The 14,421-nt window shown below is 55.7% G+C and overlaps 1 protein-coding gene across 1 annotated transcript in view; it reads right to left on the bottom strand.

Annotated features, from left to right (window-relative positions):
- The window catches only part of hivep2a (HIVEP zinc finger 2a), a 13,881-nt gene extending 292 nt beyond the window's left edge, over positions 1-13,589 (bottom strand). The window contains 18 exon segments of the mRNA XM_042332732.1: positions 6-49; positions 1,837-1,938; positions 3,126-3,301; positions 7,151-7,308; positions 9,085-9,529; positions 9,571-9,805; positions 9,808-10,005; positions 10,008-10,068; positions 10,070-10,574; positions 10,618-10,735; positions 10,738-10,959; positions 10,962-11,016; positions 11,019-11,131; positions 11,134-11,484; positions 11,555-11,804; positions 11,806-11,976; positions 11,979-12,161; positions 12,163-13,589. Coding sequence (XP_042188666.1) covers positions 6-49; positions 1,837-1,938; positions 3,126-3,301; positions 7,151-7,308; positions 9,085-9,529; positions 9,571-9,805; positions 9,808-10,005; positions 10,008-10,068; positions 10,070-10,574; positions 10,618-10,735; positions 10,738-10,959; positions 10,962-11,016; positions 11,019-11,131; positions 11,134-11,484; positions 11,555-11,804; positions 11,806-11,976; positions 11,979-12,161; positions 12,163-13,392 — 4,617 coding nt within the window. The 5' untranslated portion in view covers positions 13,393-13,589.
- Positions 13,590-14,421: the final 832 nt, after the last annotated feature.

Below are 14,421 nucleotides of genomic sequence, written 5' to 3'. Positions count from 1 at the left end.
TCCACCGGAAGCTCAGCCAAGGCTTCTTTGTTGGTGTCATCCGCCATTCCTGAGGAGGGGATAGAAAGCGTGTCAGACGCAGGCTGGTGAGAGCCTGGTGTCAAGGAACATCCAAGTAGACCAGACCACTTGGTAACTGCACTGTCAGAAACCGTTTTGTCCACACAATGTGCAGTCAATTCACTTCACAATATATTCAGACATCTCGAAGACCTGATAAGGCGCTTTATCAAATGCAAGGTTATAAAAACAAATTACCCCTGGAAAGCAGTCCACCAATCGACTAATAACCAGGTTCCTACTTACTGCTATGTAAACAGAGGCGCGTAGAGTAAGGAAACTTGCATAAGGTTTCGCCCCTGCCCAGGAATCGAACCCAGGTCCTCTCGCTTGCGAGGCAAGCATGCAAACCACTATGCTACAAGACTCCTGACATGGCTAATAATATGCTAGGGTCTAATTTGTGGCACCGCAAGTTTTGGTTACAAAGGACGTCAAGACCATTGAGGGGATGCAGAGGAGATTTACTTGGATGATCCCGGGGATGAGTGGTTTGGCCTATGAGCGGTGATTGGAGGAACTGAGACTTTTTCCATTGGAACAAAGAAGATTGAGGGTGACCTGATCACGACCTTTAAAATGATGAGAGGTTTTGATAAGAGTCCACACGGAGGAATTATTTCCACTGGTTGGTGAGTCAGTGACTAGAGGGCATCAATTTAAGATTTTGAAAGTGGTTAGGGTATGGAATGTCCTGCCAGGAGCTGTGGTTGAGGCAGAATCCAGATTAGCTTTCAAAAAAGAACTAGATAGATATCTAAATAGGAGTAAAGTACTGGGGTGTGTGGAAAGGACAGTGAAAGGATTGCTCTTTAAAAGAGCCGGTACAGACACGATGGCTTCTGTTTCTAGCTTCTAAAAGGTCGAATGACCTGTGGAATTACTGGGACGATTCCTGTCCCTTCCAGGTCCTGCCGATGAGCCAGGCTAGGCTGTGCTGTCATCAGTACTGCTCAGGAATACTACACACCTGTCTGGCTCAGGAACCTGACAGGGGACCACGACAGAGGGTGGAATCAGTTTCAACATTCAGTTGCCAAGCACATTACCTTGGAGCCATAGTTCAACTCCAAGGAGATCCTGCTTAGCTGGGTGGAGAGAATGGGGTATGAGCAGCTAGCCCGAGCTCGATGAGTGGAGGGGATGAACAGAATAATGAGGCTGAAGAACTGGTGGTAGTGGTAATGGCAATAAGGAGTGAAGGGGTGAAGAATGTGTAGTTGAGAGCGAGGACCTTGAAGGGTGACAGGGAGTCAGTGAAGCCTGGTGAGGAGAGGGTGATGGGCGAGGACGCAAGAGAGCGGTTATTGGGTGAACTGGAGCTTGTGGATGGTGGAGCTGAGGAGGTTTGGCGAGGAAGGCATTGAAGAAGAACTGTCTGGAGGGAACTGAGGAGTAGATAATAATAGTACTTGCATTTGATGTAGGGCCTTATCATATCATTCAGATGTCTCACAGGATACACTGTAAAATGTCTGTGTATTTTATGAGTCTCCTGAGCACAGCAATGTCCCACAAACAGCCCTGGAGAGAGTAACCGATTTTATTTATTTGGGGGATTATCGGCCAGGACACCGGGAGAAGCAGAGAAATTCCCTTCTCTTTTCGAGTAGGGCCACACGACCTTTAACGTCCACCTGGACAGGCAGACGGGTCTCGGTTAAACGTCTCATCCGAAAGACAAGGATAAGGACAGGGTTTTAACTATATTTTCTGTCTACGTGATGACTAGCACATCACACAGCGCATTCTCCCCCTCCCTTGTGTTAACCGTACCTGCTTCTTCTATCTCTGTGCTATCCGTACACGTCAAAGCGATTCCCAGTTCCAGGCATTTCTTGGTGTGCGCCTTGGATTTCATATGTTTCGTCAAGTTTCCTGGAGGGAATGAGCAAGAGCGAGAGTGAGAGAGACAGAGAGACAGAGCGAGAGGGGGAGGAATTAGCAAGAAATGCGATCACATCAAGCAAAACAGATACAAAAAGATAAAATGTTTGAGCCAATGTACTGATGCAAATCTCTACACATTTCCTCTGATAGCCCAGATCAGGGAGATGAAACCTTTTGGCTGCTGAGGGCCAGAAATGCCCTATTTGGGGGTGATATCTGCCCATGGGTCGCAATTTGGACGCACTGGCTTGGATGGGAAATGCCTCACGTGAGCCCGGTGATATACAGGGTGTCCACGAAGTCCTGTTACCCCAATGTTTTTTTTCTCCACAGTGCACTGACCCCCAACTGAAACATGTGGAAGAATTCATGTTAATTCTTCCCTTCAAGGTCCTCGCTCTCACCTGCACATTGTATTGAGAAGTACAGTGATTGTGTTCAGTACGGGGGGGGACGGCAAAGCTTCACCCCAAATGTTAGCTGGATTCGAGGCCTTAGCGGCACCCAGGGAGAGAGTTGGACAAATAAAGGTTGATTTTGCGATAATCTTTCAAATCTGTGATTCCCGTGACATCTGATCTCATGCCTCCAGATCCTTACACTACCATCCCCCCAACACAGCAGCCAACTGGTTTTTAAATCAGTCCCAGCGTCCTGACCTCAATCACTCTCTAAGCTGCCCCGCATGTGAGGCCTCAATATAAATCACGTTGTTGTCGTCCCAGGAACGCCACTCCGACTATTTCGGGGGCGGAGGTTGCCTCGATGTGTGTGGAAGGAAGGATCCGGAAGGAAGCCCGTGCCACACACCCCTTCCAACCCGGAATTCTTCATAAAAAAATAATGCAACATTTATCTCAATATTAAGTGGGAAGGAGGAGGGAGGTAAGTAGCTCACTGGTGAGGGAGTAGAGGGTTCTGGTGGGATATTGGGGAATGGGGGAAAGACAGAGCGAGAGAGAGAGCACCAGCACAGAAACGAGGGGCAAACGTGCAGCCAAATACACAGTCACTACGCTTGACAGCATTTATTACTGAAGTGCTGTAAGATGTCTTGACATAACAGGAGGTAATGAAAGGAGATATCGTCTCTAACCCATTCTCTAACCCCCGGTAATGTTATCCCGGCCACTGTCATGGCCCTGGGAAGGAACAGGCACCAGAGGCTGACTGACCTTTCGTTTTGAAGGCAAAATTGCAGAACTTGCACATGAAAGGCCGAAGGTCGGTGTGAGTTCGGATATGTTTCTTCAGCATACTGGGCTTCTTACAGCGGATGCCACACTCCTCGCAGATGTATTTACCTCTGCCGCGTCCTCTCACATACACATAGTCCTCGGTAGACTTGTACCTGCAGGGGTGAGAGAGTTTGTGGTGTGAAGGAAATTCACACAGTCACAATCAGAAGGGTGTGGGTTTGGGCCCACATTGAAATTCATATTAATAACATTTCAATTCCTATCCCCCCACGTTTAGACCCCACTGAATCCAAATCAGGAGACTGGTGCAGGAAGGGACTCATGTTTGGTTGTCTCAGGAGCACAGGCGCCCACAATTCCTCACCATCTTAGGCCTAATGTCCATTGCCTCAAATAGTAACATTGCAAAGAATATTTTAATTTACGACAAGGGCTGTGGAAAATTGTCATCCAATTTAAAACTGAACGTCCGAGTGTTTCCTCCAAAATTTTGCACAATCTTCAACATCAGGACAATCAGTTGCCTTCAGATGATCACAAGATCGGTTTGGATGATGAAGCCCGTTCAACACATCTGATCTCCTCCCTCCAGAACATGCACCCCACCATCCCCCCATCACAGCATCAAACTGATTTTGAAATGAGTCCCAGTGTCCTGGCCTCAATTACCCTTCCTGGGAATCCTGTTCCAGTCATTAATTACCCTCTGTAAATAAACACTTCCTGGTGTCTGTCCTGAAATTGTCTCTTTACACCTCTACAATAACAACAACAACAACAAGATTTCATTTATAGAGCGCCTTTCACGTCAGGAGGACGTCCCAAGGCGCTGGACAGTTGGGTCGGGACCCGAGCAGTGGTGAAAATGGTCAGGGTGAGGGGAGGGAAGGGAGGGAGCGAGGAGGGGTAGAGAGTCGAGAGGGGAGCTGAAGGCTCGGTCGAAGAGAAAGGTCTTGAGACCGGCCTTGAAGGAGGAAAGGGAGGAAGCGGCGAAGGCACTGGGGGATGGAGTTCCAGAGCCTCGGGGCTGAGAGGCTGAAGGCCCGGCCACCGATGGTAGGGGCGTTGGGGCGGGGGATGTGGAGCAGACCTGAGCCAGAGGAACGGAGGGTACGGGCAGGTAGTAGGGGAGTAGGTCAGAGAGGTAGGAGGGAGCGAGGCCATGAATGGCCTTGTAGGTGAGGATGAGGATCTTGAATTCGATCCTCTGGGGGATGGGGAGCCAGTAGAGGCGAGCGAGGGTGGGAGTGATGTGGTCCGAAGCCTGGTGCGGGACAGTACACGAGCTGCAGAGTTCTGAATGACCTGCAGTGTGGAGGGAGGGCCAGGAAGGCCGGCGAGGAGAGAGTTCCCATAGTCCAGCCTCGAGGTAATAAAGGCGTGGACCAGAGTTTCAGCCGTGTGATAGGTGAGGTAGTGCCGTAGTCTGGCGATATTCCGGAGGTGATGGAAGGCGGTGCCAGTTGTCACGCGGATGTGGGGAAGAAAGGACAGCTCAGGGTTGAACAGAACGCCGAGGTTCCTGACTGGCTTTGAGAGGTGGAGAGGACACCTGCGTCCTCTTGTTCTACTGTCTCGGTGCATCCTAAAGTATTGAGTTCTAGCTTGTCTGATCGTTGCTCACAGCTCATTCCTCCTAACACTGGGGATTATTCTTGTTGCTCTCCTCTACGCTGTCTCTCGGGCCCTTATGGTGTGGTGACCAGATCTGTATGCAGTAACGAGATTCAGCCTGTACAGCCTGAATAACTCAAACCTACGCCGCCTGCATTCTCACCCACACTAAACTCCATACCTCCATTACCCCAGTCCTTGTCAAACTCCATTGGCTCCCTGTCACAGAGCGGATCGATTTCAAGATCCTCACTCTTGTATTTGAATCCCCTCCCTACTTCTCCAACCTCCTGTCTCCTCACACCAGTACCCACTGCCTCTGCTCGACTGTCTCTGGCCTCCTCCTTATCCCCCGGACACTCCGCCCCACCATCGGCAGCCGTGCTTTCAGCCACTACGCCCCGAAGCTGTAGAATTCTCTCCTTCGGTCCCCTTCGCCTTGCTCCCCCTAACTCCCCATTTTCAGGTTGCGCTTGAAGATCTTCCTCTTCGACCGTGCCTACTGTCAGCTTCCCCCTCCCCCTGCCCTGGCATTGGGCTCCGCCACTGTAAAGCGCTCCAAGACACCATTCAGCATGAAGGTCACCATATAAATGCAAGATGTTGTTGTTATTGTTGTTGAATATGTTGTTGAATATGTTGTTTGTGGATCTGAACTCAACCGATTTGGTAACATAGCCAACATCCTGTTTGCCTTGTCTCATAGTTAAGTGAAAGGAACATAAAAACCCCAACCCAGTGGGAGGCCACTTAGCCTGTTATTTTGACTCATTTTTTGTTTCTCCTCAAAGCTATCTGCCCTAATCCCAATTCCTTGCTATTTCCTCTTTCAAACACTCTTCTCATCATTCTCCCTGGTTCCACATAAAATCCATAAACTGTAGCTGATCCAAAACGCAGTCGCCCACATCCTCACCGTCACTAAAGTCTGAGGAGGAGGTGACCGTAATCATGGTCGCAGAGGAAGGTTTACAGTTGTGATCTAAGAAGGGAAGGAGGGGGCAAGGCAGAGGGATTAGGGGAGAGAGTTTCAGAGTTTCGGGGAGTTGTGACTGAAAGCGCAACCGCCGATTGTGGAACAGTGGGGATGAGGGACAACCAGGAAGCCAGAGCAGCCAAGCGGAGGCAACGGAGAGTGGAGTGGGGAGAAAGCAGGTCAGAAAGGTAGGGAGATGCCAGGGTGTACCAGGGTGCCCGCTCCCTCCGCTCAGCGGGCTCCGGCCTGCTTCACGTACCCCACCTCGCCCGCACCAACATTGGCGGGCGGGCTTTCTGCCACTCTGCCCCCATCCTCTGGAACTCCATCCCGCAGTCCCTCTGTCTCTCCCCCTCCCTTGCCTCCTTCAAGACCCTCCTCTTCGACCATGTTTTCGATCACCCTGCATCGTCCCCCACACTCCACACACCCCACCCGACCGGGTCTGAAATAGTGACTGTCCAACACCTTGGGATGTCCTCCCGACGTGAAAGGCGCTAAACACATATAATTATGTTGGTGGTGGTGTTGTGAAGGGATTCGTAGGCGAGTGAGAGATTGAGAAACCTAGTCCTCACCAGGTCCCGTCTCCCTTAGACATTGATTTCAAACTCATCCATAAATCCCTTCACTTTCCAGCATCCTCCCTCTCTTTGCTGTTCCCCTACCTAATCCGCTGCTCATTCCTTCCACCCCAGCCCTCTCGTCCCAAACCTCTGGAATTCCCTCCCTCTAACTCTCCGCCTGGCCCCTTCTCTATCCGTCTTTAAATCCTGCCTAAAATCCTAGCTCTTCAAACTTGCCTACAGTTACTCCCTCTTTCTTCCTACCTCACCTCACTCAAGTTGCGACTGCCTCTTTGTGAAGCACTCTGAGATATTATCCCATGTGGAGGGTGATATGTAAATGCAAGTTAACGTTGTTCCCTCCAATGCAGTGAATTCGCCCCATCAAATACTCAGTCAATTCACTTTGCAGTATATCCTGTGAAGTGCTTTGAGATGTCTCAACGACATGCTAAGGCGCTACATCAAATGCAAGGATTATTATTATTATAAATTCCTGATAACTCAACCCTGACTTGACTACCACTTAAGTCATCCTGCTGTGCTGTCAGTATCCCGGCTGCATTTATTTATGTATTTGTACCTATGCCTAACTCGCCACTCCTGATAACTTATCACTGAGCCCTTTCTCTCGGAGTGACGAGTTATCAGGAGTTGAGGTACCTGCCCTCTGCACGTACCCGTCTAATACTTTTTTTTAACCTGTCCCCACAACAGGAGGGATTTCACAAAACCGAATTCACCAAATTTCCACCATATTGTCTTCAAAATGGAATGGACAATGGAATGAACCCTAAGAACATGCGAAAATAAGCCCCTTCCTCAAAAAACTGGTCAGTGCTTACCCTCCGTCAAAAATTTTGATTCGCGTTGGCTCAGGTTGCTTGGCAGTGAGATCTTTATTTCCACACGTTTCCATCTTCTCCCGCTCCTTTTCAAAGCTTCCTGAAGAGTTTCTCCCAGCGCCTTCACATTCCTGCTGCGACGACTCGTACCATTTGATCTAACGCAACGAGAAGCGATTTTATATCTCGAGTTGATTTAACCTTTACTTTAATCCTCGTCCCTTCTTTCTTTGCTCTTACTCCCATCGTGCCTATGCTGGTGCTCACTCCCCACTGAATCTCTCTATTCTAATCCTCATTCCCCTGCTCTTTTCCCCCATCGAGACACTTTCAAGGGCCCTTCACCTGCCCCTTTACAGTCCCTCTCTCCCACCCCGGGGGAAGATGGCTTTGGTTATATTGCAGTAGACTTGCGCGAAGGAAGGTGACAGGAAGAGATGTCAGCGGTGGCCATTTAATGGGGGATGTGGGTGTCTGATGTCAAGCGCCTAAAACCACAGTGTTACAATGGTCTCCAACTACTGCACGTTCTTCAAATGCATATACAATAAAATTGTAATTCAATCCACGACTGTTTCCAGGACGTTGCTGTGTACAAAGTAGCTGCTGAGTTTTCTATCCCACATCTGCGCCATGACCCGCTCTGCCTTCCCCCACCTCCGTAACATCGCCCGGCTCCGCCACTGTCTCACACGACAGGCCACCGAAACTTGCATACACGCTTTCATTACATCGAGGTTTGACTGTGCAAACTCCCTGCTTGTCGGCCTCCCTAACTCCTCCCTCCACAGGCTGCAGATCATCCAGAACTCTGCAGCCCAGGTCCTCTCCCGCACCAGGCTCTGTGACTCTTATCACCCCCATCCTCGCCCGACTCCACTGGCTTCCCATCACACAGAGGATACAGTTCAACATCCTGGTCCTCACCTTCAAAGCCCTCCATGGTCTTGCTCCCTCCTACCTTCGCCACCTCCTAACCCCCTACCATCCTGCTCGCTCCCTCTGCTCAGCGGGCTCCGGCCTGCTACACGTCCACCACCCCGCTCGAACCACGACTGGCGGGCGGGTCTTCTGCCACTCTGCCCCTACCCTCTGGAACTCCATCCCGCAATCCCTCCGCCTCGCCCCCTCCCTTGCCTCCTTCAAAACCCTCCTCTTCGACCGTGCTTTCGATCTCCCTGTTTCACCTCCTGCCCTCCACCCTCCGCGATCCCGAACCCCAGCTCGGATCCGAAACTGTCTGTCCAGCGGCTTGGGACGTCCTCCCGATGTGAAAGGCGGCTTTACAAATGTCATTTTGTCGTTGTTGTTGTTGAGTTTGCCCATGAAACACGCAGTCACTACACTTTACATTGTGTCCTGCCAAACGCTTTGGGGCGCCCTCCTGACGTGGATGGCACAAGACCAAATGTACGTATTATTATTAATAAATACAAATTCCCTTCTAAATGTTCCTAATCCTTGTCTTAAACAACAACCAAGAAAAAACTGTTAAGGTGCTGTCGGGCTCTTACCTACGTGAAGGTGGGGGTGGCTCCCATTTCCCAAACCTCTCTTGGTTTATCCCCTATTCTCCTGGTTTATCCTCCTTTGAGCACCTCACCCTACCCTGTACTTCAAAATCCTCCTAGTCCACCGGGCCCCAAACCACCTGGCTCCTTCCACTCAGATATCTCCTCTCTCCTCTCATCCCTCTGCCTCTGCACTGAGTGTTCCTCTTCGACCGTGCCTACGGTCACCTCTCCCACACCCGAATCGGAGTCAAGTCTCGGCCACAAAATATACAGTCAATTTACAGTGTATTCTGTGAAGCGCTTTGACACATCTCGAAGATTTGATAAGGCGCAATATCAAATGCAAGGATTATTATATTATTAGGTCCCCCGAGACACTGCCCCTCGTGTAAGCTGCTACATAAACCCGAGTTGTTGTACCTGCGCCAGCCTCTGTTTCCAAGCGCTGGAGGACACCAGCTTGCCGCAGTAGGGCCAGTTGATGGTGGACATGATGTAAGTCTCTCGGCTGCTCTTCTGTTTGGACCTGAGCAGGGCCAGGGCCAGTTTGGTGGCTGTGCCGGGGGGGTTGGGGTTGTAGGCGCTGATGCACCAGGAAGCGTAGAGCGAGGATTTGGGCGCTGTCTGTCGGGTGTGGTTGGGTTTGGTGTAGTTCAGGAAGCACCAGCTCACCCCGGTGGATGTGCGCAGGCTGGGGAACTGAAGGAAGGCCTGGAGGTCAGACACGTCCGTGAGGAGAATGGTTCCCCCGCCCGCAGCCCCGCTCTGGCTGGCCGGCACCTGGAGCAGCATGCTGATGGGGAACTTGGGAGTGTGGTTGGCTTCCGAGCAGGCCTCTCCCTGCTGTGGGCTCTCCGTGTCCAGGCTGCCCGAGGAATCCATGGCCTCTGCTTCCCCCAAACGGACCATGGGCTTGAAATCCTGGAGTAGGGTGGGGAGGAGGAGGAAGAGGAGGAGGTGGAGGGCGAGGGCGAGGAAGGGGACGAGAGGCCTTCCCTGAGCTCCGTGGTGCAGTGCTGCCTCCGCAGCTGGGGTTTGTTGGGCTTGGGGGCCGGGCTGGTCTCACGGAGACTCAGTTTCTCTAGCATCTGCCCGCAGATCTTCTCCTCCTTGACGCGCTTCTGTTGGTTGGTCTCGGTGAGAGCTCCAGGCTGCTGGCGGGCGAGAGCACCCGCTTACTGCCACCCATGGCTCCAGGACCGTCCGACCCACCCATGCCCACACCCCCGCTCTCAAAACTGCCACCCAGGCCTGACGAAAACTTCCAAAGAGGGCACTGGCCCAGTCCTCTCTGCCGCTCGGCCAAGGCACGTGCCAGCTCCAGGCTGATGCCTCTGGCTCCCTTCGCTGCCCCTCCTCCTCCACCTTGCACATGAGGATAGCGTTAGAGCTGGAGGCGGCCGGCGCCCAGGACGTGTGAGGAGACGCTGGTGTACATGACGCTCCCATACGAGGGCACGTTGGCCTGGATCCTGACCGGCACCAGTAGCCCTGGGGGCTGGCACACCATCCGGGGAGGGGGGTCGGGGGAGAGGACGGGCCTGTTCTTGGGCGAGTGTTGAGGGGAAAGGGGCAGGTGACGCGGACACTCCCGCTCCCACTGACCGTGGGGTCTCCTGTCTGCCCCGGGGGTCAGGGTGGGGCCCCCAGGGGTCAATGATGGGCTGCTCGGTGTGGTCGTGGGGCAGTGACGGGAGGGATCGAGGATGGGTGGGCTGCTCTGGGGGGTGGTGATGGTGCGGGGAGCTCGGGCCTGGCGGGCGGAAGTACTGCCACGATAGCTGTGTGTCGGCTGGCGGGGGCGGGGGATGCCAGGGGGGCTGGTGGTGCCGGTCGAGGACGGGGAGGACGCAGGCAGGTGAGGGCGGGCGGTAGACACGGGGCTCAGCCGGCTCCGGCCTGGGGATCGGCTGTCAAGGGCTCGGAATATTGGCTGAGTGAGGCCTGGCGGACCAGAAACACTTCCTCCTCTCCCGAGCCAGCGAGACCCCGGGGACACCCGCAGCCAGCCCTGAGGCCCCTGACAGGTTCCCGTAGTCAAAAGACTTGCTCCTGTTCTCCGCCATCTCCGGTAGGGCTGACAGGGAGCCTGCTCAGAGGAGGAGCGTCTCATCTCCTTCTGCTGGTGGCCCTGGGCCCCAGGAGACCAGAGGCCCCGTAGGGACGGTGAGGAACTCGGGCGGCCCCCGGAGTACCTGGGGGCTTCATCCCGATCCAGCGAGGCTGACAGGCTGGAGGTGTGGGACAGGGTGCTCTCCTGGCTGGCGCTGCGGGACAGGGGAGACCGACTCGAAGCTGGGATTCCCCGGACGAATGCTCCATGTCCGCCAGCCGTTAGCCTCTTCTTCTTGGGCGGGAGCTTTCTCAGTGGGCAGTTGGGAGAGGGTCTCGCTGCGCTGGGGCCACTGAAACTCCTCCGCCATCTTCTCGGGCTCCTTCACGGGTGCCTCTGGGTCTTTCTCTGGTCCTCGGTCACTCGGATCTCCGGCACCAGGATGTTGTGTTGACGTATCAGCTTGGGCCTGAGCCTCGCCTGGCTCAGCCTCCCCGCAGCTGGTGGGTGCCTCGGGCTCGGGGGTGCACAGCGGCCTGACCCCGGGCCCTCCCCTGACTCCGAGCGCTCGAAGGAGCTGGGCCGGCTCAGCGAGTTGGTGTGCTGGATGACGGAGATCTCGTTGCCCGGCCTGTGGCGGCCAACGGCCTCTTGGTGCTTGTTGCCCTGGGACGAGTGGGACTGGCCGTCCGCTAGGCCGTAGACCTCGTCCAGGGCACCTCGACACAGTGGCTGCTCCTCCCCCGCCGCTCTGGTTACTCCATGGCCTGTGGGGTGGGCCGGGGTCTTGTAGCCCTCCCCCACGAAGGGACTGGTGGAGCCGGAGCTGATCCTGACGCCGCCCCCGGTCTGGGTCCTCCCCGCCGTGTCCAGCGAGGCTCACGTACTCCCCCGGTGGATCTTCATCATCCCCCACGCTCTTCTCTTTCCTCCTCTTCCTCAGGGGCAGGGTCTCGGGGGGCTGGCCTAGCCTGGGCTGGGGCCTGGGGATCGCAGTTGCCTCCGTGCCCCCCGCCCGGTGCAGGCCCGGCCTGGCTCCATGCAGCTGAGGGCAGTAGAAGGTCCGGTGCGTCTCAAAGTTGTTCCCACTTCCTGTACTTGACCCCACACACCTCGCACTCAAAGGGGCTCCCTTTGTGACGCTGCACCTTCCTGGCCATTGCTCCGAGCTCTGCCTCAGGGGTCTCCTCGGCCAGCTCACCCCCCAGGCCCACTCGGCCCACCCTCAGCACACTCTCGCCGGGCTCCCCTTCCTCCCCGGGAGCGGGTGGGCGTCCAAAGCCGGGAAGAGCTCGATGGCCGTCTGCCGCTTTAGCATGCGGGGGTGGGAGAGGGTGGCCGCGTTGGGGTGGAAGACGTCATCGGAGCCCGCCATGCGCTCGTCGAAGGAGTGGCTGCCCCTCAGTCCCTGCTGCGTGGCCAGCTCGCACACTGTGGAGGGTGGGCATGGAGTTGCTGCGCACCAGGGGAGCTCCGTCGGCAGAGCTCCCCGCCCCGGGGGGCACGGAGAGCAACGCCTTCTCCTGGGCAGTGCCCGGACCGTAACCCCCCATCAGGACCTGCTGCCTGGGCCAGTCCCCGGCCTCACCCCTGGACAGCGAGGACTTCCTGGGCTTGACGGTGTTGAGCTGACTGGGGTCCACCATCACCTCGTTGTGGGTTATCAATTGGATGATATGCTTCTCGATGAGTTTCTCAATGTCGGGTTTGGTGTCTGACATGGACCCCAAGATTCCTTTGTCCTTGAAGCCCATCAGGTGGGGCTCCTGAGTGTTGGGGCCGGTCCCCGTGGTCCTGGGCGACATCCGGGCAAACTTCCCGAAGATGATCTCGGCGTAGGACTTGGCGTTGGTGTTGGGTGGGCTGACCTGCTGCTCGGCGCTCTCGGAGCGAGAGAAGTAGCCTGAGTCCGTGCTGCCCTTGCTGTGGGGGCTCAGGAGGTTGAGGGACTGCTCACTGTCCGGCCCCCGCTTCTCTGAGATCCTCAGGGCCAGCCTCTGCTTGACGGTGTGAGGGGGCTCGTCGCGCCAGTGCCCGACTGCAGCCGTCACGACCCTGGCAGGGTCCACCTCCGTGGGCGGTGGGCTCTCCCCCCGAGCCTTGGCTCCGGCCCGCGGCACGATCAGGATGGGCACCTTCACATGGGCCGGGGTCGTGTCATCTGCAAGGGCTTCGGGAAGCCTCCTGCGCTCGTCCGTCTCGGCCCCCAGCCCCAGCCCCCGCTCTCCCGGGCCCTCCTCATCGGTCTCGGTGCTCTCGTCGGCGTCCGAGTGGTACTCGTCCGCCAGCCGAGCCTCGGCCTCCGACGCCGAGACCAGCCCGGCCTTGATGGCGTGGGCATGGGATTTCCTGTGCTTGTACAGGTTGCTCTTGGTCTTGAAGGAGAAGCCGCAGGGCAGGCAGGGGTAGGGCCTCTCTCCTGTGTGCGAGCGGATGTGTTTCTTCAGCACGCTGGGCTTGGAGCAGGCCCGCCCGCAGTACTGGCAGATGTGTTTCCCCGGCTTCTTCGGCCTCTTCTCCTTGCGCAGCCCCTCCTCGCTCTGCCCCTGGAGGCAGTGGCCGAATGCGGTCTGCAGGCTGGCGGGAGACTTGCTCAGGCCCAGGCCCAGGCCTAGCCCGGCCTGAGCGCGGGCCTGGAGGGAGAGGAAGGTTTCCGTCATGGCTGAGGGTTCCATCTGTCCCGGGAAGTGCCAGGCTCCCCCGTCCGGCCCCTGCTCCGACTTGGAGCTCTGCACGAAGCGATGGGCTGTGGCCTGGCGGGAGAACTGGGGTAGGGAGTGAGTGTAGCGGTACGAGGCAGCCAGTGGGTGGCGGTGAGGCTTGCGGTGGCGCTGGGGCGATTCGGGGCAGAATTCCTTCTTCCCGGGGTAATAAGCCTGAGCGGGACCCTCGCCCCCGACAGCCTGGCCCCCGACAGATCCCCAAACCCCCCGTCTCCTGGGTGTCCGGATCTCCGTGTCCTGTCGTCATGGCGCCCTCTATGGGTGGCACGGCGCTTGCCATGCCAAGTGTAGCGTACTTGGACTCCATCTCTTTTCAAGAGGGGACGAAAAGTCCCTCCCTCTCTCCGCGCCCCCTCCCCGAGTTGCCTTGGCGACGGGAGATGGGCCTCAATCAATCAAGTCCTTCGTCAAGTCCCGGTTCCGCCATTGGTCACAAAATGGCTGCCTCGGAGTCAATGCCCGATGCCTTCGATGCCCTTTCGTCCAGACGGTCTTGTAAGAGGTTCTTTTCTTGGAGAGAGGATGGGGAAGGAGTGTGTGTGTCGGGGGGAGGGAAGGAGGGAAGGTGCAGATGAGGAAAGGGAGGAGGTGTGGGAAGAGGAGGAGGGAGGGTAAAAGGAGGGCTGTGTCTCACACCGCTTCCGTCATTGCCCCTTTCTCTCCGCTGACCAAGCCCCTCCACCCAGTCAATCTCTCCTTGTTCGGTTGCTTCTTAAGCTACTCTCCTCGGCCCGTCCAAAATGACTTCCGCTTTGAAATGGTCGCTCCTCTCCATCGCCAAACGCTGCTCTCAAAGGGCAGGGAGCAATCCTGGAGTGTATCCTGTTTCCCTTCCCCCTTTTGGCATTACGGCAGAGCAGTCTATTCCGGTGGGGTAGGGGGTTAACGTGAATTCGGAATTTCTTTTGCCCCCCACCTTTGCCTTCTTGCTCACTTCTTCCCAGTGACTGGGCTGGCGGTGTTCTGCAAACAAAAATAAGC

The sequence above is a fragment of the Callorhinchus milii genome, unplaced genomic scaffold, assembly GCF_018977255.1.
Source record: "Callorhinchus milii isolate IMCB2004 unplaced genomic scaffold, IMCB_Cmil_1.0 Scaffold3, whole genome shotgun sequence".
Classification (NCBI taxonomy): Eukaryota; Metazoa; Chordata; class Chondrichthyes; order Chimaeriformes; family Callorhinchidae; genus Callorhinchus; species Callorhinchus milii.
The sequence above is the reverse complement of the archived record's forward strand: the minus strand, read 5'-3'. Positions and strand labels throughout refer to the sequence as shown.